Source organism: Marmota flaviventris, chromosome 1, assembly GCF_047511675.1.
Source record: "Marmota flaviventris isolate mMarFla1 chromosome 1, mMarFla1.hap1, whole genome shotgun sequence".
NCBI classification, from domain to species: domain Eukaryota; kingdom Metazoa; phylum Chordata; class Mammalia; order Rodentia; family Sciuridae; genus Marmota; species Marmota flaviventris.
The window spans coordinates 114,987,170-115,013,377 of record NC_092498.1 but is presented as its reverse complement, the minus strand read 5'-3'; the positions used below and the strand labels follow the sequence as shown (position 1 = coordinate 115,013,377).

Below are 26,208 nucleotides of genomic sequence, written 5' to 3'. Positions count from 1 at the left end.
GGTGAGCATAGCTTCACCCATGGGGCTGTAGCAAGACACACCCATTTCTGTGACTGAGCGCCTCAGCACCCAGCTGGGGAGTGTAACTCAGTCACCGGTAAGGTTGGCCTCCCACAACCATCACCATCACCACCATCACCATCACCACCACCACCACCACCACCATCACCACCACCTTCACCACCACCACCACCATCACCACCTCCATCACCACCATCTGCCGCAGTCCGGCTACAGCAAAATAACCGGGGGGTGACGAACAACGTGTGTAGATTGATACAGCAGGAGTGGGAGCCGTTTATTGTAGGACAACAGAGGTATTTATACATTCCACACAGGTTATCTAATTAACATAAACTCGATACAGCAGTCAACCAATAAGGAATCTCCACACTTAATGGCTCACTGGCGCCACCTCACAAACCACTCCCCCTGGCAAAATACCAGGTGCCATCCTGACTTGTTTACAGACTCTAACATTACCACCATCACCACCACCATCACCACCACCACCAACACCAGCACCATCACCACCACCACCACCACCACCATCACCCATCCCCTTCGTTACCCCATCGCTGTTAGGCCGTCCATCACTGGTGGCGTTTCCCACTGCCCTCCTGCAGGTCACTGTCACAGTCTGGGCTCTCTTCAGATTCTCACCTGCCCTGTCCCCTACTGACTCCTCCAAACCATTGCTCCTGCTCAGAGCCCTCTGTCACTAGAATAAACCCGGAGCCCCTCCATGTGACCCCGGACACTCCCCTGGGCCCCTCTCCACCTCCCCCCCCCAACAGTCCCAGTCCCACCCAGGTACCCATCTACCCAGTGTGTGGGCCCCATGTCTGGGTCTGGGCCTGGGCCCCTGGGTGCTCTCCCCTGCTACCTGCCAGATTCCTTGGGCCTCTGTCCACCAAGCCACCACCACCTGCGGCCACCCAGCAGCGCCTGGGAGGGTCTGGCTCGTTCCCTAAAAGGGGAGAAGAGAGGGAGGGGCAGGGCGTTGGGGACATGTGGGCACCAGCTGTCACAGGGGTGTGCAGGAGCATTGCTCTTCATCCCGCGAAGGGGACTCCACCCTCCCTGGGGTGCACTGGCAGGCACCACGGACCAGGGTGGTTTTGAACACGCGATCCTCCTGCCTCAGCCTCCTGAGCCACTGGGATTACAGGTGTGCACCACCACACTGGACTATTTTATTTTTTATTGTACATATTATTGATGGGTTCTGTGTGATATTTCCACACGTTCCAACAGTGTGAACTGATTGAATCAACCTCCCTTTATCCACCTCCGTCCCCAGCTCTGTAAACCACTACTCGATGTTCAGGTGGACTTTCTTTCTTTCTTTTTTTAGGTTCTACACATGAGAGGGAAGGTGGAGTACTTACCTTTCTGCATCTGGCTTATTTCACTGATTTCACGTGGCTCGGGAGGCCGAAGCAGGAGGATCTCAAGTTCAAAGCCAGCCTCAGCAACTGCGAGGCCCTAAGCATCCCTAACTTTCCCCTGGCTCTTTGAACAGCCTGGACCCCAGCCCTTGGTCCCCGCCTGCATCTGAAGCTGGACTGGCCACCCACCCGCCTGGCCATTGCTGAGGTCAGAGGTCGCAGGACAGGGCAGCCAGGATCCCAGGAATCCCACTCAGGGCTCAGTCGCAGCCTGCAGCCAGAGTGCAGGATCCTCACCTCCAAAGGCCAAATTAGAGGCTCTAGGGAGGGGCTGGGCCCCAGGTGGCCTTTAGCTTTGCCTGTGTCCCCCACCCTAAGGAGCACAGTGGCTCACCAAACCCTGTCCCAAGCCCCCAAGAGAAAAGCTGCCTGCGTTGGGGTTTGAGCCCTGTGAGCACCTCCCAGGCCTCAGCAAGCCCAATCCAAGACAGCAAGCCCAAGTCAGGTTGTCCGGCAGGACTTGAACCCAGGGCCGTCCAGCTTTCCAACGTCCGGCATACCCTCCTCCAGCCAGGGGAGCCAGGCTCCTGGGACCCCAGAGGTCTTGAGCCGTGGGCACAGGCAGCAAGTGACTTCACCCCCAGCCTGTCCCCTCGTCTGCAAGGCTGTCACAACCTGAAGCCCATCCCATCCCCCCCCCAGACCCCTGTTAACACAATGTGAGGAGAAGAGTCTAATAGAACACGCTGAGTGGGAAATGGGTTCAAGTCCTGGCCACGGACCCTGCATAAACCCTGCTCCCTAAGCTGGCATTGCTCTGTCCCCCGCGGGCCCCAGCTTGACGCTGTGTCGGCATGTAGTAGATGCTCAGTAAACACACGCTGAGTGGCCATTGCTGCGGGTCCCTCCAGACGCAGGGTCGATGTCCCCGTTGCCCACGTTCTCAGGTCCTCCAAGATTCCAGAGGTGGAAATGGCTGGTCCCCCGGGTGGGGATGTCCAGCACAGAGTGGCAGTGTCCTCTCCATCGAGGACGTCCAGCTCCGTGGGTCACAAACGTAACAGCCACGGATAGCACAGCCAGCCCAGGGAGCACGCTCCTGTCTTGCTGCCACGTCCGTCCCACAGAGAGGCCGGCTGCGGCTCCCAGAGGCAGGGCTCTGTCCGGCCGGGCAGAGTGTGCAGGGTCTGGCCAGGGCCGAGGCCACCGCCTGGCCAGCTCCTGTCCGTCACTCCCCGCAGCTCCCCTCCCCCGCCTGGCCGGCCCCTCAATGAGCCCTTTGTCCTCGAGGGGCTCAAAGCTCTGAGGATCCCTGGTTGGGACAAAGGCGAGGAGGGGGCTGCTGGGGTGCCCAGCGGGGGCTCCAGACTCTGCTGAGAAGAATGTGCTCCTGGGGGTGGGGTCTCCATGGGGCCCTCGATGGGGGGACAAAGGCCACAGCCACAGTGCACGCTGGGCTGGCCGCAGCCCTCACGGACCCCAGCCCTACCCACCCGGCCAGACCTGGAGGGCTCCTGCACCAGGAGCAGGGGACGCAGGAAAACCAGGGCCCCCCCCCCAGGATGCTCCTCCTCCTGCACAAATAGCTGCTCGGCAGAGTCAGCCCCGACGGCCCCTCGTCAGCAGGAAGACCCCCCTGCACTCGGGCCTTGAGATCCTTGCCTAATCTTTTTTGAGGGGGTCCAGGGAATGAACCAGGGGCCCTCAACCACGGAGCCCCACCCCCAGCCCTCTTTTGTGTTTTATTTAGAGACAGGGTCTCCCTGAGTGGCTTAGGGCCTCGCTAAGTTATTGAGGCTGGCCTCCTGCCTCAGCCTCCCAAGTCACTGGGATGACAGGTCTAATCTTTTTAAAAATAAAGAGATTCGGGGCATCTTCTGTGTACCTCCCCTGCCTCTCTGGGGACAGATGGGGCACCCCATGAGGCACTGGGGCACATTGGGGCTGCCACCTGTTAGGTGACCTTCTTTCCTCTTTCATGGTCGGTGGCCCCAGCCCCTCTGAGCCCCCTCCCCTCCTTCTGAAGGCTGCCAACAGCAGGGTTAAAATTCTTTATTTCACAAACCAGGAGATCGAGGCCTGAGATGTGTTGTCCTTGGGCTCATGAATTGCTGGTCGCGGGGACAAGTTTGAGGTCAATGAAGTGGCCTGCCCTCTCCAGGAGGAAAGACAATGTGTCCTATTCCTAACACGACCGTTTACTGAGCATCTGCGAAGGCGTGGGCACTCGGCTAAGAAGCCCTCTGCAAACACGAGCTCTTTAGTTCTTTCAAGAGGTCGGTAGGAACTGAAGTTCAGAGAGGTGCGGTGATCTGCCCAAGGGAACCCAGCGATCCCCATGCTGTCCTTCCTCCTCCATCAGCGGCCCACGAGCCCCACAGGCGCAACTCAGGCATGGCTAGTGTGGCGCTGGGTAATGGAAAGAGAAGGCATAGGACCGGAGTTAGGACTGGGGGGGTCCCGGGTGGTGGTGACAGACCCTAAGTGACCCCGTGAGTCATGGCTAGGTGTGGCCCCCTGTAAGTGCGCATGGAAAGGCTGACTGCTTCTAACCCAGGGAGACGGCATTGCTCCTGTGGCGAGGTCATGCTGCCTGTCCCACGGGGAGGGGGTGTCACTCCCGGGGTGGCCTTATGTCACACGAGAGCCTGTCTCAGCAGACTGGGCTGAGAGGCCCCTGCAGCCTCAGGGAAGCCACACTGTAGGGCCCCCTGGGCCACGGGGAAGGGAACTTGGAGGACCTCTGAGAGCTGACAGCAGCCCCGGTCACCAGCCAGCGGGAGACAAGGGCCCTCGGCCACGCTGCCCCCAGGAATGCAGCCGGACTGTGCTTTGTCCCCTCTGAAACTCACCCACAGGCTTGATTCTCCAGGGCACCTGCAGAAAGGTAGCTGGCCCTTGAAATAGTCAAGGTCACAAGGGTCACGGTCCTCTCAAGGGTTAGTTCTGCAGAGACTGGGTCAGTCGCCACGAGATCAGGGCTATAACGTGAGTTCAGCTTCCTTCTCTCTCTGTGTGACCCCTCTGGTGGGCTTTCCTCCCATGGGATGCCATCCACCGTGACACAGCCATGAAGCTCCACCAGAGACTGACTGGACGGGGCTGCCCAATGTTGGATGTGTGGCCTCCAAAGCTGTGAACTAAATAAACCTTTTTACTTTATCAAGTTTCCACCTTCAGGCATTTTGCTACAACAACAGAAAACTAAGACAGTAGCAACAGAAAACGAATAGACTGAATTTTTTTTATAACTTTATTTTATTTATTTCTTTTTATGTGGTGCTGAGGATCGAACCCAGGGCCTCGCACAGGCTAGGCGAGTGCTCTACCACTGAGCCACAACCCCAGCCCTGAATTTTTTTAAATTAAGAAAATATGGTTAAAAATTATTTGTATTCACATATTAAAGGTGTATCTAAGCCATTATTTCCACATGTACTCAATATACAGAATTTTAATTGTAATTAGTGGCATATTTTATCCTCTTATTTCTTCATACTAAATCTTAGAAAGCCAGTGTGGTCGTCATACTTACAAACATTTTGCAGTTTGGGCAGCCGCATCTCAAGCACTCAAGGGCCACAGGGGGCTGGAGGTGACAGAGGGGACAGTGCAGGGATGGACACTTAATGGACTTTAACTCTATGCCCACAGCCTCCCCTCCAGGCAATTTTTATGCTGGGTTGAATAGAACAAGCTCCTCTTCATCCCCCAAAACCCTACACGGACGTGACCTGCGGGGGAAGCCTTCCTCAGACCTCTCAAGTGAGTCTCTCAGAGTCCTGTACCGTGTTGGGCACGTTCCCTGCAGAGGTTTTTTTTTTTTTGGGGGGGGAGGGGGGTACCAGGGATTGAACTCAGGGGCCCTCGGCCACTGAGCAGCCCCCCAGCCCTATTTTGTATTTTATTTAGAGACAGGGTCTCACTGAGTTGCTTAGGGCCTTGTTTTTGCTGAGGCTGCTTTGAACTCGCGATCCTCCTGCCTCAGCCTCCCCAGCCGCTGGGATGGCAGGCGTGGGCCACCGTGCCCGGCTGTAATTAAACTAATGAGCTCGCTGGTTGCTGCGACAGAACACCTGAGGAAAGCGCCCTAAGGAGGAGACTCTGCCTCGCAGTTGGGGTGCGGGCTCCGTGGGCACGTGGCAGGGGCCTGTCCCAGGGCAGAACCTCGTGGTGGGAGGGCCGGGTGAGCAGAGCTGTCCCCTCATGGCCGCCAGGAAGCAGAGAGAGAGAAGGGGTGGGGACAGGAAGTACCCCTGCAGGGACCTGCTCCCACCTCCCGAGGGTCCACTCCACTGTGGCCACCTGCGAGGCCAGAGCCTGCACCCAGTCACCTCCCAGGAGCCCCCGGGAGCGGGACAGCCCAGCCGTCAGCACAGGGGCCCCAGGGACAGTCCAGGGCCCAAGTCGAACGACCAGCTCGGAGCCGTGTCAGGACCCCAGGGACACCTGCTGCACTGCGTGGCCCTGGGGGGGGCCAGGGCAGAGCGTCACGGAGGAATGTGAGCTGCCAGCCCCCACCAGGGACAGCCGCTGTGCAGGCCTCAATGTGCCTCTGTCACCTCCGCCCGTGTTCCTGCCTCACCCTGGCATCAGGGCCCTACAGGAGCCCTCCAATGGGCTTCCGGGCTGGGGAGGAGGGAGCAGCACCTGCGAGGATCATGTGGGGTCAGAGGTCAAGGTGACTCAGGCCGCAAATCAGGCAGCTGATGGGGTTCCCTGGAACACACTTTGAGAAACACCTGGAATGTTCAAGAGGAGGACAGGGAAGGTCCTGTGACGGCCTTGAGCCTGGGACCAAGGGCGCCAAGCTGAAGGTAAGGTGGGCGGCAGGGTGGGCATGGGCGATCCCCGCTCCTGCAGGGAGCCTCGGGTCCTCTGGGGGTGGACCAGGGCCCTGAGCTGCTGGGCAGCGCCCCCCACGGAGCTGCCGCCCAACCTGAGCTACGCTTTAGAAATAAGAGCACGGACACCGCAGTCCCATGTGTCCTGGAGCCTGGCCGTTGGCAGGGGAGGCTGTGTCCAGGGCAGGACAGCCCAGCCCCAGAAGCCACCTGAGCCCTCTGAGGTGCTCCCAAGGGGACAGCCTGGGCTTCTGGAGCCTCTCCTGTCTGCAATGTCCACACACACTGTGTCCCGTGACCACCCCATGAGCTGGACCTGTTTCACAGATGGGGACATGGGGGAGCCAGAGAGCCACGTGACCTGCAGGAGGTCACCCAGCTGAGTTCTGGAACCCAGCAGTGGGACTGTCACACGGCACAGCACAGCCACCAAATGGCTTTCCCTGGCCCCCTCCCTCCCACACTGTCAGATACCAGACCCAGGTGATCCTACCCCCAGGGGACTCTGTGTGACACATGGAGACATTTTAGGTGGTCCCAATAGTGGAGACGCGTGTTGCTGAGATCTGGTGGGCAGAGGCCAAGGACGATGCTCACCCCGGCAGCCAAGAAAAAAACCTCATCAGCCACATGGGGCACGCAGGTCATCCCAGCGGCTCAGGAGGCTGAGGCAGGAGGATCTCGAGTTCAGAGCCAGCTTCAGCAAAAGTGAGGCCCTAAGCACCTCAGCGAGACCCTGTCTCTAAATTAAAAAATAAAAAGGGCTGGGGGTGGGGCTCAGAGGTTAAGTGACCCTGGATTCTTTTGCTGGTACCAAAAAAAGAAAAAATAATAAGAAAAAGAATCATCAGGCTCCAAATGTCAACAGGGACCAAGGGGACCAACCCTGAAGTGACCCAACGTGCAACAACATCAACACACACACACACACACACACACACACACACACACACACACACACACACCAGGCGAATTTGAAGAATCCGGCGGAAAGCGGAAAGCGGGAGGGGAGAAAGACAGCCCCGCCCACAAAGGCAGCCCCGCCCACAGACAGCCCCGCCCACAAAGGCTCCACACTCACCATTAACGTCATATTTATTGTTATTTAGCTGCTCAGGAAAACATATACAGGTATATACAATCTGCATGAATACGGAAGACCGCACTTTACATTAAGAAAAAAATAACACTCAATTCATGAGCTATTGTCAGTCTTCCAACCAAGCATCTCAGAAATGAATTTTTCTTTTTAAGAGTCAAAAAAGACGACAGGATTGCCTAACACACAGCAGAGTCGAGTCTCCTTATTTTACATGTGCAATAGGAACAGCTCCCTCTTCTTCCCGCAGAGCGCGCGCCGGGTGCAGGCGCCGGGAGTCCCGTGTGTCGGGTTTTCGTCATTTGCTTTGATTCTTCCCGTGAAAACCAAAGGACAGGAAATGACATCCTTTTGCTTAAGGCTGTTCGAAAAGCTGATCCGATCTGGGCCCGTGGGGAGCGAGGACGTTGGAAGCTTCCGAAGTTTCTAGAATGGCAAGGACCACAGGCTGATGGCCAGTGCGGGCGGCCCGGTGTGGCCAAGTCCAGGACACAGGTCGGGAGACTCTGCTCCCCGGCCTTAAGCCATCAGGGAGAAACCGCTCCTGTCTAAAACCAGGATCCGAAGCTCTCCAACAGCTGCGCAGCGGACCCCAGGGGCACCGAGGTGGTGTGGCCCAGCACCTGGCCCGTCTGCAGCCCGTGGGGGGAACAAGCCTTCCCTCTGCCTGCCACCTGCTTCTGTCCGCCCCTGTGGCCAGGGCTGCCCCTGGTCAGAGGGCCCAGACCCCAGCCACAAGGGCCAGCCAGGGAACGAGGAAGAGGGACAGGGGACAGAGAGGGTTTCCTGGGCTCTTCTCTCCCTTGGCTGAAAAGTTCTTTGAAATAAACAATGTGGGCGTGGTACGGGGAGCCCGGGCCTCAGGCCACTTGCTAAAGGACACTCGATCTGTAAACTCTGGGGACCCCGCAGGCAGGGGCCTGGGAGGGAGAATTTAGAAAAACCCATTCATCAACGAAAAACTGAAATAAAAGTGAGCGTCACCATCTGAATGAAGCGATGTCACCTCACTTCTCGTCTGACCCACCCTGGAATCGGTGTGCCCCCCCCACCCCCAGAGTCCCAAACGCCTTTCGCAAGGGTCAGCAGCACCCCAAGGTGTCCGTCTGTCCCTGCCAACATGGGCCTCCAGTGACCGCCACCGTCTGCCCCAGTAGAGGCAGTTCCCTCCTGAGACGCGGGGACATGGCTCTAGTTTTAGAAATCAAATCAAAAGGGGGGGAGGGAGTCCAAGGTTAAAGAACAAAAGGCCCGGATCAGGCTGGCAGCTGGCAGACCCCTCGGAGAAAGGACCCGGACTCCAAGCAAGGGGCCCCATCCTCCCAGGACTGGCTGGGGGGAACAGGAGCAGAGAAGGGGACACACCCAGTCCTCTGGGTCCCCAGAAAATGCCCAGCCAGGAAAGAACAAAGGCTTCCCCGTGGGCACCTGAGGTCACTGGGCCTGGAATCCCCGGGAAAGACCAGAGGCTGCTTAGCCCATGCCTAAGGCAGAGGCCCGGCTCCCCACAGGCAGAGGCCCAGAAAAGGAGAGAAAAACCTCACTGCGGGCCTCCTTCCCAGGGCAGCTGGACGCACCCTCAGATCCAGGCAGGGAGGGCCAGCTTCCAGCAGGACAGCCAGACCGAAGATGAGCCTGGGGTCCAGAAGTGTCTGTTGGAAGGAAAATCTCTCTATTTTCTTAGGGAACAGACAAAACATAATTGCAGGCGGAATACCTAAAGGGTATGACTTGTTTGGCTCCTGTCTGGCTGATGACAGTTGGGTGTCAATATATAATATTGCGATGACAATCCTTCACCCGGCAATATTCCAAAAGTACTCTTCTCCAGGATTTCCATTTTAATAAGCAGTGAACAAAAGGGGGGGGAGATGGGGGGAGGGAGGAAAATAAAAGAGAATTTTTTAAAAAAGGAAAGCAACTCTTGTCTTATTACGAAATAACAATACTTGGACATAGAAGCTTCGGGAACAAAATAAAGAAAAAAAAAAGAGGTCATCTAATAGGGTCGGCCAGGGTTACAGAGAAAGGGGGAGCTCTCTACAGGAAAAACCAAGGTGGAAACAGAAGTCGGCTAAATGGGCAGGGTTCACACTGTAACACAGGCGGCAGTTTCTAAAAAGAAAAAAAAAAAGAAAAAGAAAACTTTTGAGGTTTTTTTTATCCCCTGCCCCTTTAAATTAACCCTTTCGGGTCCATAAGCCACTAAGCAGGTACCAACCTAGACCAGAAAAACCAAGACCCATCCCTCAGCACTAGTGGCCCTTTCTGGGGACAGGTTGGGGGAGGGGAGGGGGCTCTCGGCGACTCAAGTGAGGGCGGCCACGAATGTCCCGAATCGGTTGGAGATGTCGGAGTGCAGGGACCGCCAGGTGGGCACGGAGGCGCGGGCCTTGGCGTCCCCCACGTCGTCTGTGCAGTGGACGGACAGGCACTGCAAGTGGCTGCCGGGCTGGGCCGAGGCCTTGCTGATGGCGTCGTGGGCTGTGGAGGGAGAAGAAGGGAGAGGGCAGTTTAGTGGTGGGAGGGAGGTCGAGAAGAGAGGCCACGCCTGGGCCTCGACTCCGGGCAGAGATGGTCTGGGGGTCTAGAGGTCGTGGCTGGGAGGCCGCAGCTCCTCCCCGCCGTTGGGTCCCGATGTCCCCCCTGGGAAGTGGAATCCAGCAAGATAAACCCGGGAGTCCCCAAGAGCCACCGACACAGGGGGTGGGCGGGCTTCCTGGAGGAGGGGCGTCTAAGTGGGGGCGGTGAAGGACACGTAGGAGTTCGCCGGACCCCGCCCGCAGGCAGAGGCCGGGCTTGTCCCAGTCCAGAGCAGCCTGTCCTCTGGTCCTCCAGACAGACATTTGCCGAGGGCCTGATGGGTGCTGGAAACCTCTTAAGCCAGGACCAACTGCAGGCCAACCCTGGGAAGTAAGGAGGTCACCTCACTTGATAGAGAAGACACTGAGACCCAGAGGACCGACCTGCGCCGGTCACGCAGGGGAAATGCACAGCACCTCCTCAGGGGAGTGGACAGGATGGGAAGGGGCCTGTGGGTGCCCAGAGGGCACAGCCAGGGGCAGGCAGAGGCCCACAGTCCCCCAATCCCTGGCTGGGCAGTGCCCCCCCACACCCCACAGCTTGGAGACAGGGTGGGACAGATGGGGGAGCCTCCTGGGACACCTGCCTATCTTTCAACCCTCCATTCTTTGGGTTTAGCCTTCTGTCCTCCAGTTGACAGAGGAGGAGTGGGCAGCCCAGAAAGGCACAGACACTTTCCAGGAGACACACAGCTCCAACCCAAAGGCTGAGAGACTCGGGTGCTAGCCCCACAAAGGGACTCGAGTGTAGTCCCCTCCTCTGAAAATGGAAATGTCCACCAAGTGCACAGACCTCTTTGAGTGTATACCAGGTGTTCACAGAAACGTGAAGGGCATTCCTCAGAAAGGCAGACTGTAAGCCGGGCGCAGTGGCACCCGCCTGTCATCCCAGTGACTCAGGAGGCTGAGACAGCAACAGTGAGGCCCTCAGCAGCTCAGGGAGACCCTGTCTCTAAATAAAACACAGAACAGGGCTGGGGCTGGGGCTGGGGCTGCGTGGTCGAGGGCCTTGGGTTCAATCCCTGTTCCCTCCCCCCCCAAAGGCAGCCTCTGAAGCCCCCAAGGCAGCAGAAACCAGGGCTGGACTCCCACCAGCATTCAAGTACCATCCCCGGCTGCTGGGCGAGGGGACTTTACAGACCAGCGATGAGGAAGACCACTCATCCTGCGTACCCCGAAAATCCCGATTCCCGCCTCACAGACCCCAGAAACCACAGGTCTCCATGTATCTGTTAGACATGCTCAAGGCAGAATCTGGAGGCCATTCACACCTTAGTGTGAGTCAGACCAGGAGCACACAGACCTGCGAGTTCTGAGGATGAGGTGGAGAAAGAACGGAGCAGAGTTTGGGGGGACCTTGAATTTACTGTTGTCCAGTGACCAGTGACCAGCGTCACCAGGACTCGGATTATTCTTCTTTCTCAGAGAGGGCACCTAGCCTGCCCAAGGTCATGCAGCCAGGAAGGGACAGGAAGTTTCATTTGATTACAGACTAACGGACCGTCTGCCTCGGGAGACGTGGAGAAGCGGGGATTGAGGGTGGGGGCCCAGCGGTGGCTGCAGGGGACACCCAGACACTGAAGGCCACGGCCTGCCCACTGGGATTAGGCAGGAGGCCTCGGCCTACAGGGAGGACCCTCCCAGAGGGACAGACCCACGGCCAGGCCAGGTGTGACTCACTAACTGGGTTGAGGCCCCTCCCCGGAGGCTTTGGGACCTGCGTGCTGAGAGGGGCCAGGCCTGGGGAGGAAGGATCCTTCCCTCCCTCACGAGATGAATGAGGCCTTACTGAGGAACTACTGTGTGCCAGGCAGCGCGCCCGCCCTGTGGACCGAGGCAGAGACAGGACAGACACAGGCTTCGCCCTCCCCATGGAGCTGGTGACCAAGGGGCAGTGCCAGACGGTCACAATGAAGTCACAGTGGCACTGCTGTGTGACAGGGCTCCACCACTGTCCCTCTCTGGTCCTCAGCTGTCTCGCTCTCAAGTGGCGATGACCTCATCCCCCTTGGGGCCTTGTAACAGTCTGGCAGACATAGCAGTCCCCAGGTAGGGCGGCTGGAACTGTCACTGGGGTCTGGGAGGGCCACGAGGCCAGGGGTCTTTGCAGCACCCCGCTTCCTGGGAAGGAGGCCTGGTGGGATTTCCTAGGCTGCAAGATCTGCTGGGGGCAGCCGAGTGCCTGGAGGACTCTTTGAGTTCACACCCACTTTACAGACAGGAAACTGAGGCGTGACAAGACCCCACCTAGGTCCCCACCCGCCACCCTTGGTGGAATTTCCCCAGCAGCATCGGGAAGGAGGAGTCCAGGGACTCTCGTGGCGCTGGGTGACCCGGCGCTGGGGCCCAGAGAGGGTGAAACACTGGCCCAATGCCACAGAGCATGGGCCTGGGACTCCCCCAGCCTGGGCCCAGAAGGAGGGAGCGCCACGGCAGCCTGGTGTCCACAGGTGTCCACAAGGGAGCGCGTGGTCGTCGGTGAGCTCCGGACACCCCAGCAAGACCAAACCCACCCTCCGGGGACTCGCTCCAGCGGGGACCCAACACGCCCTAGGACGGTGGCCCCTGGGGCAGTGGATAAATCAGTCCCAAAGAAGACCTTCGAGTCACAGCCTGCCCCAGTCGGGGAGAGGCCCTGGGTCCCCAAGCCTCAGGATGACAGGCAGCCATCCCCCCACACCAGCACCAGAGACAGAACCGTCCCCTGCTGAGTCCCTGGGGCTGGGGATGGCCCCAGGCTGTGGCACCAGCGCTGGCAGACACCAAGGCACCCGGCGGGTACTGTCACGTGTCCCACTTGGTCACTGCCAACTGTGGCTGCAGAGGGGAGGCAGGGCAGTGCCCAGCGCCCTGCGGTGACGTGGGTGGCCCTCATCCCCACTTGACAGACTGGAAGACTGAGGCGCTGGGTGCAGGTGGGCGCCCCCCTCGAGGCCCGATGCGCCCAGGCCAGCGGCTCCTGTCCGCAGACCCCAGTTTGCTCATCTGTCACTCGGCGGTGGCGATTCTGGGCCCAGCTCAGGACAGCTTGGGGTCAATATAAAAGAAAGAGCTGGCACTGACGGGGCGGGTCGGTCCCAGAGGCAGGGACGCGTGACCTCTACACAGGACCCCTGGGGCCTCCCCCCTCGGGCAGTGCAGCCCTAGGGGCCTCTGGCGGGTGGGGACAGATGGGCCAGGCTGCCCAGCAAGGACAGCTGTCAGGACCTCTATCAGCCAGGACAGGCCACCTGTGCCCTGGGCCCACGGTAGAGGCCTGGAGGTGGGCTGCCCTTACTGTCCCTCCCGCCATGAGTCCCAGGTCAGATGTCATCTTGGGCACATCTTGACCCACAGTGGGGACGGTCACCTTCACCAAGGGGAGGAGAGAACGGGCAGCAGGTGCCAGAGGTACTTGTGGAATAATCAGCGTCCCCCTTTTCTCCCATGGGGGTCAAAAGTGACAGGGGCCACTGTGTGTGTGCAGCAGAGGCCTCTGTGCCTGTCACCACAGCTCCAGGACCTGCGTTGGGGGAGGTGACACCCACTCCGAGGGATGAAGGCGCCGGGTCCAGGTGAAGCGCCGCAAGCTGCGGCCAGGGTGGCCGAGGGCAGGGGAGGGCACCTGCCACCACCTGGGGACACTCGGCTGTCCCCTCCCTTCTTCAGGTCCCCACGGTGGGATCCCAGGTTTCCTTCTCTGAAAATCCACCGCAGAGCGGCCTCGGTTTGGGTAAGACGTGCACCCGGAGTCGGGAGCTGGGGCCGGGGACAGCCACCCTGCCACCCTGGGACCCTCGGGCAGGGAATTTCTGGCCCAGCCACCTTCTGTCCCTGTGCCCACCAGGGGGACGGCCAAGGGTGTGGAGGAGGGGGACAGAGTGGCCAGTGCCCTGGGCCAGCTGTGAGCCGGGGCCACATCAGGGTCCCCCTGGCCGCTGTGGGGAGAACTAAATGAGATAATAAAGGTCAGGGCCCCGAGTCCCCAGCCCTCAGCAGCCTGGCTCTGGAGATGGCCAGGGCTGGCCCTGCCGCTTGGGGCACTTTCTGTGCCGGCGGGGGCTGGGGCCAGGCTGAGTCCCCGGGATTGTTACCGAGACTCTGCAGCAGCAGCGGGGCCCTGGCACCTCGTCTCCTCCCGGATCCCAAGAGCGCAGGTGAGTTTGGTTTCCCCTTTACTTGGACCTGGGAGGGGACTTCTGTGACAGGTGTCACTCGGCTGGTGGCTGGCTGCTGGGTCTGGAAGTAAGGCCCCAGATGGCGGCCACAGGGCTGGGCCAGCTCCTCTCTGGGCCTCCCCAAGGCCGCTGCACACACGCCTGTCCCCAGCCCTCAGGCCTCCGTGATCCCTCGCTGCCCCCGTCCTCCTGTGTGAACCGGGCGGGCCTCCGGAAGCCAACCAGACACCTCTCTCAGGCTAGAACCTTCCGTGGCTCCCCACTGCCCTCAGGGTGAAGCCGCAGGCTTGGCATGACCTCCCTCCTCCCCTCTGCCGACTCCTGCCATCCCATCTGGCGGCCACCCCAGGCTACGCTTCTCCAATGCCCCTGCCGCCAGGTCCCGAGGCCCCGCCCCTCGCAGTGGCCCCGCCCCTGGTACATGGCCCCGCCCCTGACTCGTGGCCCCATCCCTGGCATGTGGCCCTACCCCCACCTGTGACGTCATGGGACCTGGCTCTGCCTAGTTCTGGCCGGAAACGCTGCTGACCCAAGGACAAGGTCTGAGTCAGGCCCCGCCCCCACAGTCCACCCAAGACGGAGAGCCCCCTGGGGTCTGCGGCGTCAGGTGACCCGGGTCTGGATCTTGGTCCCTGGCGCCTTCTGCAGCAGGTAGGCCTCGGGCTTCCCTCCCTGAGCCTCAGCTTTATCCCCGTGAAATGGGCAAGGGCCCCCAGCTCCTGGCCCAGCGACACCGGGTCATGCGGCGCCAGCACATAGTAGGTGCTCAGGAAATAGTGCTCCCGCCCTCAGGGGCTCGTCCCAGACCAGGCTTCTGTTTAGGTGCTGGGGGCGGAACCCAGGCCCTCCCTGGTGCTGGGCGGGGGCTCCCAGCCCCACAGAGAGACCAGTCCCCAGGACCCCGCCCCTGTGGGTGTGGGGTCCCCAGCAGTCACTCCAAACCCAGACGAGTCCTTCTGCAGAACCCCTGACCCTACGGAGGGCCCCAGGGGGCATGTCCACATTCTGCCCTGGCCCCGACCCTCCGAGCTGCAGGATGGGGCCGGGAGGTGCCCTGGGGGCATCAAAAGCAAATCCCATCCGGAGGCTGGTGGCAGACGGGGGTCTCCACGCCACCAAACAAGCAGGAACACAGCAATCCCACGACCCACGGCTGGGCTCTGCCTGCCCCTGCCCACACTTGACAGCTGGGGGCCAGCTCTGTCTAGAGCTCAGAGGCCTGGGTTCAGATCCCGCCCTGGACCCGACAGGCCTGCCGCCCACCAGCTCCACGGTCCCAGGCAGATCGACCTGCCAGCCTCAGTTTCCCCACCTGCAGAAAGGGCTGGCAGCCCCTCTACTGAGGGCCAGCGGAGTCCAGTGGGGGGGCCCCTAGGACAAACGCCTATGTGACTCTGGACTGTCTCTCTGCTCCCTGGCACGTGGCAGCCACCAGAGAAGCCTTTGTTCACTGTTTCCATGAGGGACATCCTGTTTCCCACTTGCTGTGTGATCTCGGGCAGGTCACAGCACCTCTCTGGGCTTATTTGGTCTTCTCTGAAATGCCAGGGGTGGGTGTCTGTGTGACCCCCTGTTCCTTTGGCGCACTGCATTTTTACCCTGATGTAGGCAGGAGCCTCCCAAAGTGAGGGACCCTGAGGAACCAGCACCCACAGCCCGAGGATCAGGAACCCAGGGACAGTGGCCGGAGCCTGAGTGACACCCAACCTGGGCATCTCACAGGGGCCATGCAGACCCACGGCAGGCCCAGGGGACAGCCTCCCTCCAGCCCAGCCCTGCATCTGGGTCCCCTGCTGGCTCTGCACTCTCCTGCAGGTGACAACCTCCGGCCACACCCAGCCCCACGGAGCCAAGCCTGGGGACCAGCCGTCCCAGGGGACCGCCTCCCCCTCTCTCTGGTCAACAGTGACTTGCTTTTAGGACAAGGGCCCAAGGCTCACAGATGGGATGGGAAGGAACCAGGGTCACCCAGCAGCTGGGGATGCGTGCATAGCCACTGTCACCGTGCAGCGCAGGCCTGGCTGGGCTCCTGGAGAGCAGGCCCCGGTGCCCTCTGTCCCCAGTGCAGGCTGGCTGGGAGGGGCCCTGGGCTGTGGCAGCCGGTGCTGGCCGCTGGGCAGGCCTGGGAGCCCCAGAGACTGATCCGAGTTGACCGGGCTGCAGGCAGCTGTCACTTGGACTGAGCTGGCCCAGGGCTCCGCGGGGGACAGCATCAAGGGCAGAGCGGAGCTGGCCTCCCGGAGCCCAAGGCGGACAGAACACAGCAGGGGCTGAGGGCTGGGGACCTGCCCCAGCCCCGAAGGAGGGGACGCAGAGGGCCACGGTCCGCGGAGTGGACAGAGGGGCTGGCGGCCTCCAGGGGCCCGGGGGCCTCCGTGCGACCTCCTGGTCCCGGAGCTTCCAGCCATGCAGCCAGTGACCTGTGACAGATGAGGCCTGCGTACCCCAGGGCCACTCATGGCCGGTGTGCACCGAGACGTGACGGCCCAGGGCAGCTGAGCGCCAGCCCCTCTTGCCCGCACCGGTCCTCCCAACACGACAGGAGACGGCCCAGCAGGGAGCCACTGCCGCCCAGGCTGGGAGGGGAAGGCCAGGCCTCAGGTCCTCATCCAGACCCGGAGGGACGCACGGCCTCAGGACAAGACACAGGGACACTGCAGGCCAAGCCTCAGCATGGCTCTGGATGACGCAGTAATGGTAGCTGCCACCCAGGGTCACCAGAATCATTCTATCTGAGACCCCATGGGCAGCCCAGCGACTTCCCACACCCTATCACACCCAAGTCGCCCCTACGCTGTTAGACACAGTGCTGAGCCGCATTACGCAGGACGCTGTACCTCTCTGAGCATGTAACCTGGAGCAACTCAGCACCGGGGAGGCCTCCCCAGGTCCCCCGGATGCGGAGCGCGTGAGCCGTTCAGCAGACGGCTCCCCGAGCCACCAGACTGCGCTCAGAAACAGCCCTGGGCTCTGCGGGCCGAGGCAGGGAGCCGGGTCCCCCAAGCCTGCTGTCACTGAGCAGCTCTCCCGGGCCTGGGGCTGGGGTGGCTGTTCTGGGGGCTTCAGGGACTCATTCCCCATCGGGGGCAGCGGGGGCTCTGGGACGCCGCTCAGCGGGGTGGGCAGGGAGGACACGGGCCTGCTCACCCACCTCAGTCCCCACAGCCCTGCTGGGTCCCCAGGAGGGCTCTGCACGGGGGACAGCCGTGGGACCGTCACGCGCTTCAGAGACGGAGGCCTGGGTCTGAAACCACCTGCACCGGGCACTGCCACGCTGTGCCACCCGGATCGGCCCCTTGGGCTCCCCACGTCCCCATTTCCTCATCTGAGAAGTGGGTTTGGTCCCCTCTCCTGCTAGGAGCCCGGTGGGACGGCAAGTGCCCACGTGACACCCAGGGCTGGGGCCGGGGTCGGGGAGCCAGGAAGAACTTGAGACGTGTGCTGGGGGTGACAGGTGAGCGCAAAGGTTGGCAAGGGACAGAGCAACAGGCCACCTCAAGCCCAGTGTGACTTCTTCAGAAAAAATCTTAAAAGGCCGGCCCCGGGCCCCGGGGTGGAAATAGGAGAAGAGGAAGCTGGCAGGCTCACGTGGATCAGTCATGGAAGGAGTTCGGACCTCGTTCCTGTGAGCAATAGGGAGCCACAGCAGGCTCGTGAGCAGGGGCAGTGCACTGTGAATCTGTCCGAATTTATAAAGCCTTGCCCAACCCCATTCACTCCGGCTTTGGCACAGGACACCCGAGCTAGGAACACACAAGGGCCCTGGTTCTCCCTCTCTGAGCAAGGAAGGCCAGGGCCCCTGCCACTACCCACTCAATAGCCCCGGAGAAAGCCCTGTTCTAACCAGGCCACCCAGTTCTGTTCCCACTCAGCTGGTGACCCCTACCAGGGACACCACCTCTGTCCCATGTCCCCCCACACAGAGCATGTGACCATGTGACCCAAGCATCACATCAGCGAGTCCTCTCTGAGGGTACAGGGGGGTAGACCGAGGCCCAAGGAGGGGTGCAGATGCGGCTCAGGTCACCCAACGGTGACAGACGGTGGAGGGACAGCCACCTGATCTGTGCGTCAGTCTCCTCAGCTGTGAAATGAGATCACAGGCCCACGGGGCAGGGCTGTGGCCCAAGTGACAGGAGACTATTAGCAATGACAGATAAGGATCACAGCCGACACCCAGCCCAGGTTCCCCTCTGTCCCAGGCTAATCCCCACAGAGACTGGGAGGCAGACTCCTCTCAGCCCCGTTTCACAGGGTAGTAGAGGGTAGAGGGTAGTAGACCCCAGCACAGGGGCCGGGCCGGCCCACCGTCTGCCTCTGCAAATAAAGTTTTATTGGAACACAGCCAAGCATTTTCTTTGTGGCTCTTTCCACCCAGTTGAGGCAGAGACCACAGGCACTGCTCAGGGTCTTTCGGAGAAATAATGGCTATGTGAGTATCTGGGCACCCTGGGCCCAACAAGTTGACACAAAAAATTAACCATCACTTTGTATAAATCTCTCTGCTCCCAGGCCCTGGACGGAGGAGGCCGGCTGAGCCTGAGCCTGAGGGTGAGAAGTGGTCATTGGCCCAAGTTCCCCTGAAGAGGAAGCCGTCCTGGGCACCCAGCAGGTGCTCAACACGTGTCCTGGTATGTGACGATTTGCATCATGGCCCTAAGGGATCCGAAAGGTCCTATGGCTCACTCTGGCACGGGCCACCCTTCTTGGGCTGCCGTGGAAACCTTTCTGACCTCCTGCTTAACAATCCATAAAATATGAAATGTGGGTGGGGGAGGCCTCTAGAAATCTCTTAAATAATAATGATTCCAGCCGGCACCGTAGCACATGCCTGTCATCCCAGCAGTCGGGAGGCTGAGGAAGGAGGATCGAGAGTTCAAAGCCAGCCTCAGCAATGGTGAGGCCCTAAGAAGCTCAGGGAGACCCTGTCTCTAAATAAAATACAGAATAGGGCAGGGGATGGGGCTCAGTGGTCAAGGGACCCTGAGTTCAAGCCCCAGTACCAAAATAATAATAATAATAATAATAATAATAATACCACCACCAAATGTGTCCAGAAACACAGCACAAGAAGGGTGGGTCTCTGAGCCTACCATGCTGGGCCACAGGAGACAGGTGGCAGGTCCTGAAGCGTCTCATGGCCTCAACTCCAGTAGACAGTGACAGGCTGGGCAAGCCTGGTAATCCCAGGGACAGCCTGTGATGCTCACGGTTGAGCTGACTCATCCCCCGAACAGCCTAGGAGGGCCAAGGTGTTGCAGCTGGGAAATGGTAGGGCTGGATTTGAACCCGGGTCCACATGAGTCCAGAGCCTGCCTGTGTCTTTTTAACCAGGCCCTGGTTCTGCCTGGCCTGGAGAAGAGAGATGGGTGGAACAGTTGCAGCTATTTTGGGTTTAGAAGGAGCTGGCTGGTTGCATCCATCACAACAATGGGGAGGAAGCCCCAGGGCTGCCGGGTTGCCCCTCAGCCCCTCCCCGGCTTCTGGGGAACGGGTGTGCCTGCTACAAACGATTCCCACTTGATCAGACTGAGCTCTCCTCTCCAGCCCCAGGAAACCAGCATGAGGCCCTGCCCGAAGCTGTGTGACCTCAGGAGCATCACTTGCCCTCTCGGAGCTGCCATCCTCTTTATAAGTAGCAGGAGAGCTGACTGCCAGGATTGTGACCCAAAGAGTAGGTGTTCCCCACCCCAAGTTCTCCTGGGACTGCTGGGAAAAGGGCACTCATCCCTGCCCTGGGGGTGGAGAGCGTTGGGAGGTGCTGATTGGCTTGGCTGCCACGCCCCATGCCACCACAAGCGGCCGCCACGCCCCGGGTGTCAGCGTGTCAGCGAGTTCTGGCGTTGACCTGGAAAGGTGGGGTGTGGGCTCCGGCAGGGAGTGTGGGAAGAGGCAGGCACAGGGGCAGGTGCGTGACTGAGTCAACCGGGCCTCACCCCCAGGATCTTCCCAGGACGCGGCACCTTTGGCAACGCCCACAGGCAGCTCTGGAGGGATTTCGGCCCATGTCTCAGGAGGGTTAAGACCAGAGACTCTGCTCCCGGGGCAGAGGTCACAGTCCTTGTCCCTGGGGTCAGGCAGGACCAGGCCCAGGAGACCAGGCTGGGGGCGCAGGCTCATCAGGGCAGAGACCTGTGCGGCCCGACAGCCCACGCCAGCTCTTGGTCCCCGCTTCACCAGAAGCAGCACACTGTCACCAAGGGGGTACACTTCTCCTGCCAGCTGTCCCCTCTACCTGGGCCACTGTGTCCCTCCTCCCTTCACCTGGCGGCCTCTTGCCTCGTGGCTCTTCCAGCCCCCCTACCTAACGCTCACTCTGCCTGACTGCTTGCAAATGTCCTGTGGCCTGCTGCAGCTCCCAGGAGGGCTTCGTCCCCGGCTCCCACTGCGGCCCTAGCAGCTGCCACACAGGTGCCCACTACATCCACCCCCAGGGGCAGGAACAAACCCCAGGGAATCTCTAAAATGGCAAAGACGCACAGCACAACCCCCAGGCCTCCAGACAGACGGACAGAAACTTCCAGGGAGACTGTGGCACAGGGCCTCCCTGGAGGTCGGCTGACCCTGTGTCCCCAGATTGACCAGGACCGAGAGGTCTGTCCACACCCCGTCCAGAGTACAGAACCCAGCCGGGCCAGCGGCCTTCCCGTGAGAGCTGGAAGCTGGAATCCTCCAGGTGCTTGGGGCCCTGTGGTGGCCACGAAAGCAGACGGCGGCGTCCGTACAGGAGAGCGCACCGCAGCTGACCCCCGGCCAGAGCCAGAGATCCCGCCACTTCTTCCTCCCTGGGAATGAGGACCCAGGGAGGCCCCTCCCCCAACCAGCACCCCACCAGGCCCCACCCCGAGCAGACCCTCTGGGAAAACCTTTGGGGTGAGTTGGGGTAAATTCCAGGTGTGAGCATCAGCAAAATGACCCCCCCCCACACACACACACACACAGCCCTGGCGCCCTCTGGGCAGGAGGAGCCGGCTGGGTGGGGCCTTGGCTGGGTTTGTTTTGATATTGTCCTTAGAGAGAATCAGGGCACTGGAGGGCAATGACCTCACCCTTTCCCAGGAAAGGGACCACAACCCAGACCCATCCTAAGCACAGGTAGACAGCGCTGCAGTCTTCCCTTCAGGGGGCGGACGTTGTTCCCTTTTAAAGGTTCAGAGAGGTGGGTGACTTGCCCCCCATCACACAGCACAGAACAGCTGACTCAAGATACAGCCAAGTCAATTTCCAAGGCCTCTTCTTCTTTTGTTCACATCAGAAACAGGGACAGGGTTCAGGTGGGAGAGAGGAAGGAAAGAATAAAACGCACTCCCCACCTCCCCTCTCAGCCTGCCCACTCTGCACCTGGAACACGTGAGGCCGCTGGGGATGAGAATCTCACATACATGTCCCCTGAAAGCGGGATCTGATGCAGGGCGGACCTCACCCACTCGGGGTCTGAGCCCAGGCATCCAGGAGCCCTCCCAGGGAGGCCTGGGGTGCTGGAGAGACTGCGCAGAGCCCGCCCACCAGCAGAACGCGCCCACCTTCACAGAGCCCGCCCACCTACACAGAGCCCGCCCACCTGGACAAAACCCGCCCACCAGCAGAGCCCGCCCACCTGGACAAAGCCCGCCCACATTCACAGAGCCCGCCCACCAGCAGAACCCGCCCACCTACACAGAGCCCGCCCACCTGGACAATGCCCGCCCATCTGCGCAGAGCCCGCCCACCTACACAGAGCCCGCCCACCTACACAGAGCCCGCCCACCTGGACAAAGCCCGCCCACCAGCAGAACCCGCCCACCTACACAGAGCCCGCCCACCTGGACAAAGCCCGCCCACATTCACAGAGCCCGCCCACCTGGACAATGCCCGCCCACCTGCGCAGAGCCCGCCCACCTGGGCAACACCCCTGCAGAGGCGGGGCCAGCTGCCTATGGGCGGGGCAAGGAAAGCTTCCTGTCCCTGTTGCCAAGCAACAGGCTCCCTCCCACCCAAGGCCCCACCAGTCGGTGCTCCCAGAACCCCCACAAGCCCTGGCTCTCCAAATGCAGGCCTGGGGTGTCCGGCAGCGCAGCCTCTAGGACGGGTGGCTTTTACATTTTTAAATTAAATAAAGTTTAAAATCAATCCCCTGCTCACAATCACTGCATTTCAGGGGTTTGACAGCTGCATGCGCCCGAGGACACCGCGCTGGGAAGGGCAGGCGGAGGGCATTTCTGTGCTCGCGGAAAGTTCTGCGGACGCGCTGGTCAACGCCAGTCTGCGGCAGTCGCCGGGCCACCAGGGCTTTCTTGCAAGAGGCAAACTCTGTCATTTCAAACAGAAGGTTCCGTGGGCGGAGGTCTACTGCGGGTCGGGGGAGCCACAAAGGACAAAGTGCCCAGCAACGCGCACTTCTCCTGGTGCCCACAGCTGACCCGGCTGAACACCTGCGGCACCGGCAGCTCAGGAACCGGCTCAGCCTGACTCCTTCCCAGCGACGCTGCAGCCAGAGGGCCCTGATCAACCGGGTGAGCACCTGACCTTGAACCTGTGGTCTGACCTAGTCCAATCACAGAGGGGGAGAAACTGAGACCCAGAGAAACAGTGACCCGCCTGAGGACAGAAGATGGGTCAAGGCCAGGCCAGGATTAAAACTCCCGCCCAACGCCCCCCCCCCCCCGCCCCCGACTCAAGTCCTCTCTGGCCAGCACAGCACATGCACCCATAACCCTTTGCGGCAAGACAGAGCCAACACTGGTGGACGGGGAGACACCCCGTCCAGCAGACAGGGGGTCGAAGGGGGCCATTCCCAGATGGAGAAACTGATGCTCAGGGAAGGGGGATGCAGGCTCCCAGGCCAAGGTGATTTCCAGCACTTCAGTTGCCAAGAGGACCCTGGAGCCCTCTCCAGCAGGCCCTGGGGTGAGCAGAGAACCCAGCGGGTTCAGGTCCCACTCCTTTCTTTTCCCAGCTGTGTGATCTTGGACAAAGTGCTTTGCCTCTCTGAACCTTGATTTTTCTGCAATGTAAATAGTAGTCCTGCCTTAGGCAGAGAAACACACACTCAAGAAAGTGTAAAGGTACAGGAATAAGCTGCCGAAGGGGATGGTTATCATCGTCCCTTCAGGTTAGTACACAGCTGTTTTTAACTTCCTCTTAAACAAATCCATGGAAGGTGTTTGGATGTGCGGGCTGGGACAGGAGCCCAATCTGGCCCACCACGACTGTAGACTTGGGAGACTCTATTTTTGTAGCCCAAGATATAAGAATTTTCATTTGACATTATTTAATGGTTGAAAAGTAGGAAGGCTGTTTCATAACAAATGAAAATTATATGAAATTCAGATTCCGGTGTTCCTAAGCAGAGCTGTGTCAGCCACGACACACCGGCCCGGGTACACTGCAGCCTCTCCTGCATGACCAGGTCGGGGTTAGGAAGCAGTGACAGAGATACTCGGGGCTGAAAACCCCCAAATATTCACAGCCTGACCCTGGACAGGAAGATTGGCGGCCCCTGCATTGGATGGTCAAATTACCCCCGTTTCACAGCCAAGGAAAACTGAGGCTGAGAGGGCAAGGGTTGGGCACAAGGCCCACAGGGACGGGGGCTGCTGGGGTTCAGACTCTGGGAGAAAATGCTCCCCCTTGGATTCCACGGCTGGAGATCCAGCTCTGGGCTCTCTCAGAGGCTGTGGACCCAGCTCTGATTTGGGCCACTTGCAGAAGGGACTAAGTCCAGCACTCTGTGCTGAGTCCCTCCAATATACTTGCAGAAGGAACTAAGTCCAGCACTCTGTGCTGAGTCCTTCTGGTACATAGGGACAGAGGAACAATGCTGCCAGGTCCCCAGGCCAGCCCTCCCTGGAGCTCTCTGCCCTGGGGAGAAACCTCTGCTGCAGGCTTAAGCCCCACATGGGGCTCCCAGGCCAGGACACCCCCGTCCCCCGCAGCAGCCCCGCGGAGGCCCTGCCGACGTCCCCCCCACCGCCTTGCTGGGCCTCAGCAGAGAAATTGCCCACGACTAATTAGAGTGATATTTAATTTTATCACAGATAATTATATGAAATGGAGCCGGCTTCTACCTGGAGCACTTTGTGCTCCTGCTTTGGAGGAGCTGGGGAACCCGAGGTGTTCAGGGACCAGGGGAGGGCCGCGGGCATGGCAGCTGGACAAAGTCATCAGGTCACAATGACAGCTGGCACCTAAGTGGCACCCACTGTATGCCTAGGGGCAAGGCTCCCCAGCTGGCCACGCCACTCCACCTCAGGGTGGCCTTGCAGGTCGGTGGGCGGCCCTGAGAACAGGGCTCGGTGGCCAGAGCCGGGTTCTGGTTGAGGCCCTGCCTGGTCATTTCCTAGTGACACAAGAAGCCAGCTCACCTCGGGGGCCTCAGTTTTCTCACCTGTCAAATGGGAATAAGGAGAATAAATGTCCCCAGGAGTCCCAGGGAGTCGCCAGCCTTGTGAGGCTCAGCGTCCTCAGGGCAGCTGGTGGGCTGGGGCTTCCGGCCTCCCCTTGGAGGCTGGGTAGAGGACAGTCAGAGGAAGGGTTTGGGGAGGGCCTAACTGTCCCAGTGTCCCCAAGGAGACCCCACACAGAATCTCCCAGCCACGAACAAACAAGGCCCTGAACAGGCCAGAAACCCAGCCCCCACCGGCCCTCCAGGAGCCCCATTTGGGGACACAGCTCCCCAGGGGCACCAAGAAGAAAAGGGGGCCCCTCTGTCCCGGCTGCTGCTGCCAGCCCCGCGAGGCCCAAGGGGGGCCCAGGGCCTCTGAAAGGCGGCCGGGCGGGCGCCTCAGCTGCGTTCGGGTGGCTCCGATGAGTTCATTTTACCGCGACAGAATATTAAACAGCTCCGGGAACAGATGCTGGGCTTTGGTCTCCGAGTGAGGAAGACAGGCCGCGGGCCAGCCGGGGGACTCGAGCTCCGCTCCGGGCAGCTCCGGGCCTCTCGGGGCCTGGCGGGCCGCGTCATCAGGGTGACCAAAGGCCTAGAGCCTCCGTGGCTTCGGGCTCGCTCTGCTGGCTCTGGGGACCGAGTGGGGCACCACAGCCCATTGTACAGAAGGGGACACTGAGGCAGGTGTAGCAGTGGGACCCCGCGGGCTGCAGGGGAGAGGGCGCTGGACCGAACCCAGGCCCTGAACGTCCCCTTGGCCCTTGACGGACAGGAGTCCCTGAACACACCAGAGAACGGACCGGACCCTCAATGGGGTCAGCTCCGGGGCTCCGACCCCCACCCTCAGAGCTGAGAAGCACCTGCTTTCCCCCGGTGTAAGAAGAGCGGTCTCTGAGGACGAGAGTCAAAGCCTCAGCCACAGCGAGGCCCTTAGCCGCTCAGGGAGACCCTGTCTCTCAATAAAACACAGCGAGGGCTGGGGTGGGGCTCAGGGGTTGAGGGCCCCTGAGTTCAATCCCCTGCACCAAAAACAAAAGAAAAAGAAAAAGAAAAGAACCATCTCTGAGCCCTGAGTGGCCCCGCGAGGCCGGGAAACCTGTCTGGGCGATGCCATTGCTCCTAAGCTTCACCTCAGCCTCCCCATTCCAGATGGGGAAACCGAGGCCCAGTCAATGGGGAGGATCCCAAAGCAGCTGCCCAGCTCAGGACAAAGCAGCAAAGCAAGGCACCGTCTCCTCCCCTGCAGGCTCAGAGTTCAGACTCAGCCCACGCTGTGCCCTCATCACCATAGCACAGAGAGGTCAAGTTACCTGCCCAGCGTTAACAGCCCCAGGTCAGAGGCCTGACCCTTGAGCTGGGCTGCAGCAGCGCTCTCTCTGACTACTTTGGGGGACTTCTTCCCTGGGGGACTTTGTTGATACTGACATTTCTTTTTCTTCTCCACCATCAGGAACGAGTAACAACAGCAACAGTTAAGCCGTGTGGGAGCTCAGGGGTGCGCGCTGCTGACCATGAAGTTCTATGTGAGGAGTGGGCCCAGGGTCCCAGACCCACGGGGGCTGACCCCGCCAAGGTCCTCCTTCAAAGGGGAGGGAACTGAGGCCCCACGAGAACACCCACGATCAGTAGCCAACGGCCCGGTCCTGCGTCACCTGGGCCCTCCAGAGTCCCACTGCCCAGACCACCCGTCTAGGCTGCCCTTACACAGCTCCCCAGGTGACGGAGTCCCTGAGACCTGAGCTGAGAGCTGCTTCTCCTGCAGCGGGGTC

The 26,208-nt window shown here is 60.4% G+C and overlaps 1 protein-coding gene across 1 annotated transcript in view; it reads right to left on the bottom strand.

The window, feature by feature from the left end:
• Positions 1 to 8,937: 8,937 nt before the first annotated feature.
• Positions 8,938 to 26,208, bottom strand: part of Mn1 (MN1 proto-oncogene, transcriptional regulator) — a 39,709-nt gene continuing 22,438 nt past the window's right edge. The window contains exon 2 of the mRNA XM_027955866.2: positions 8,938 to 9,818. Coding sequence (XP_027811667.2) covers positions 9,643 to 9,818 — 176 coding nt within the window. The 3' untranslated portion in view covers positions 8,938 to 9,642. The remainder of the gene's footprint in view (positions 9,819 to 26,208) is intronic.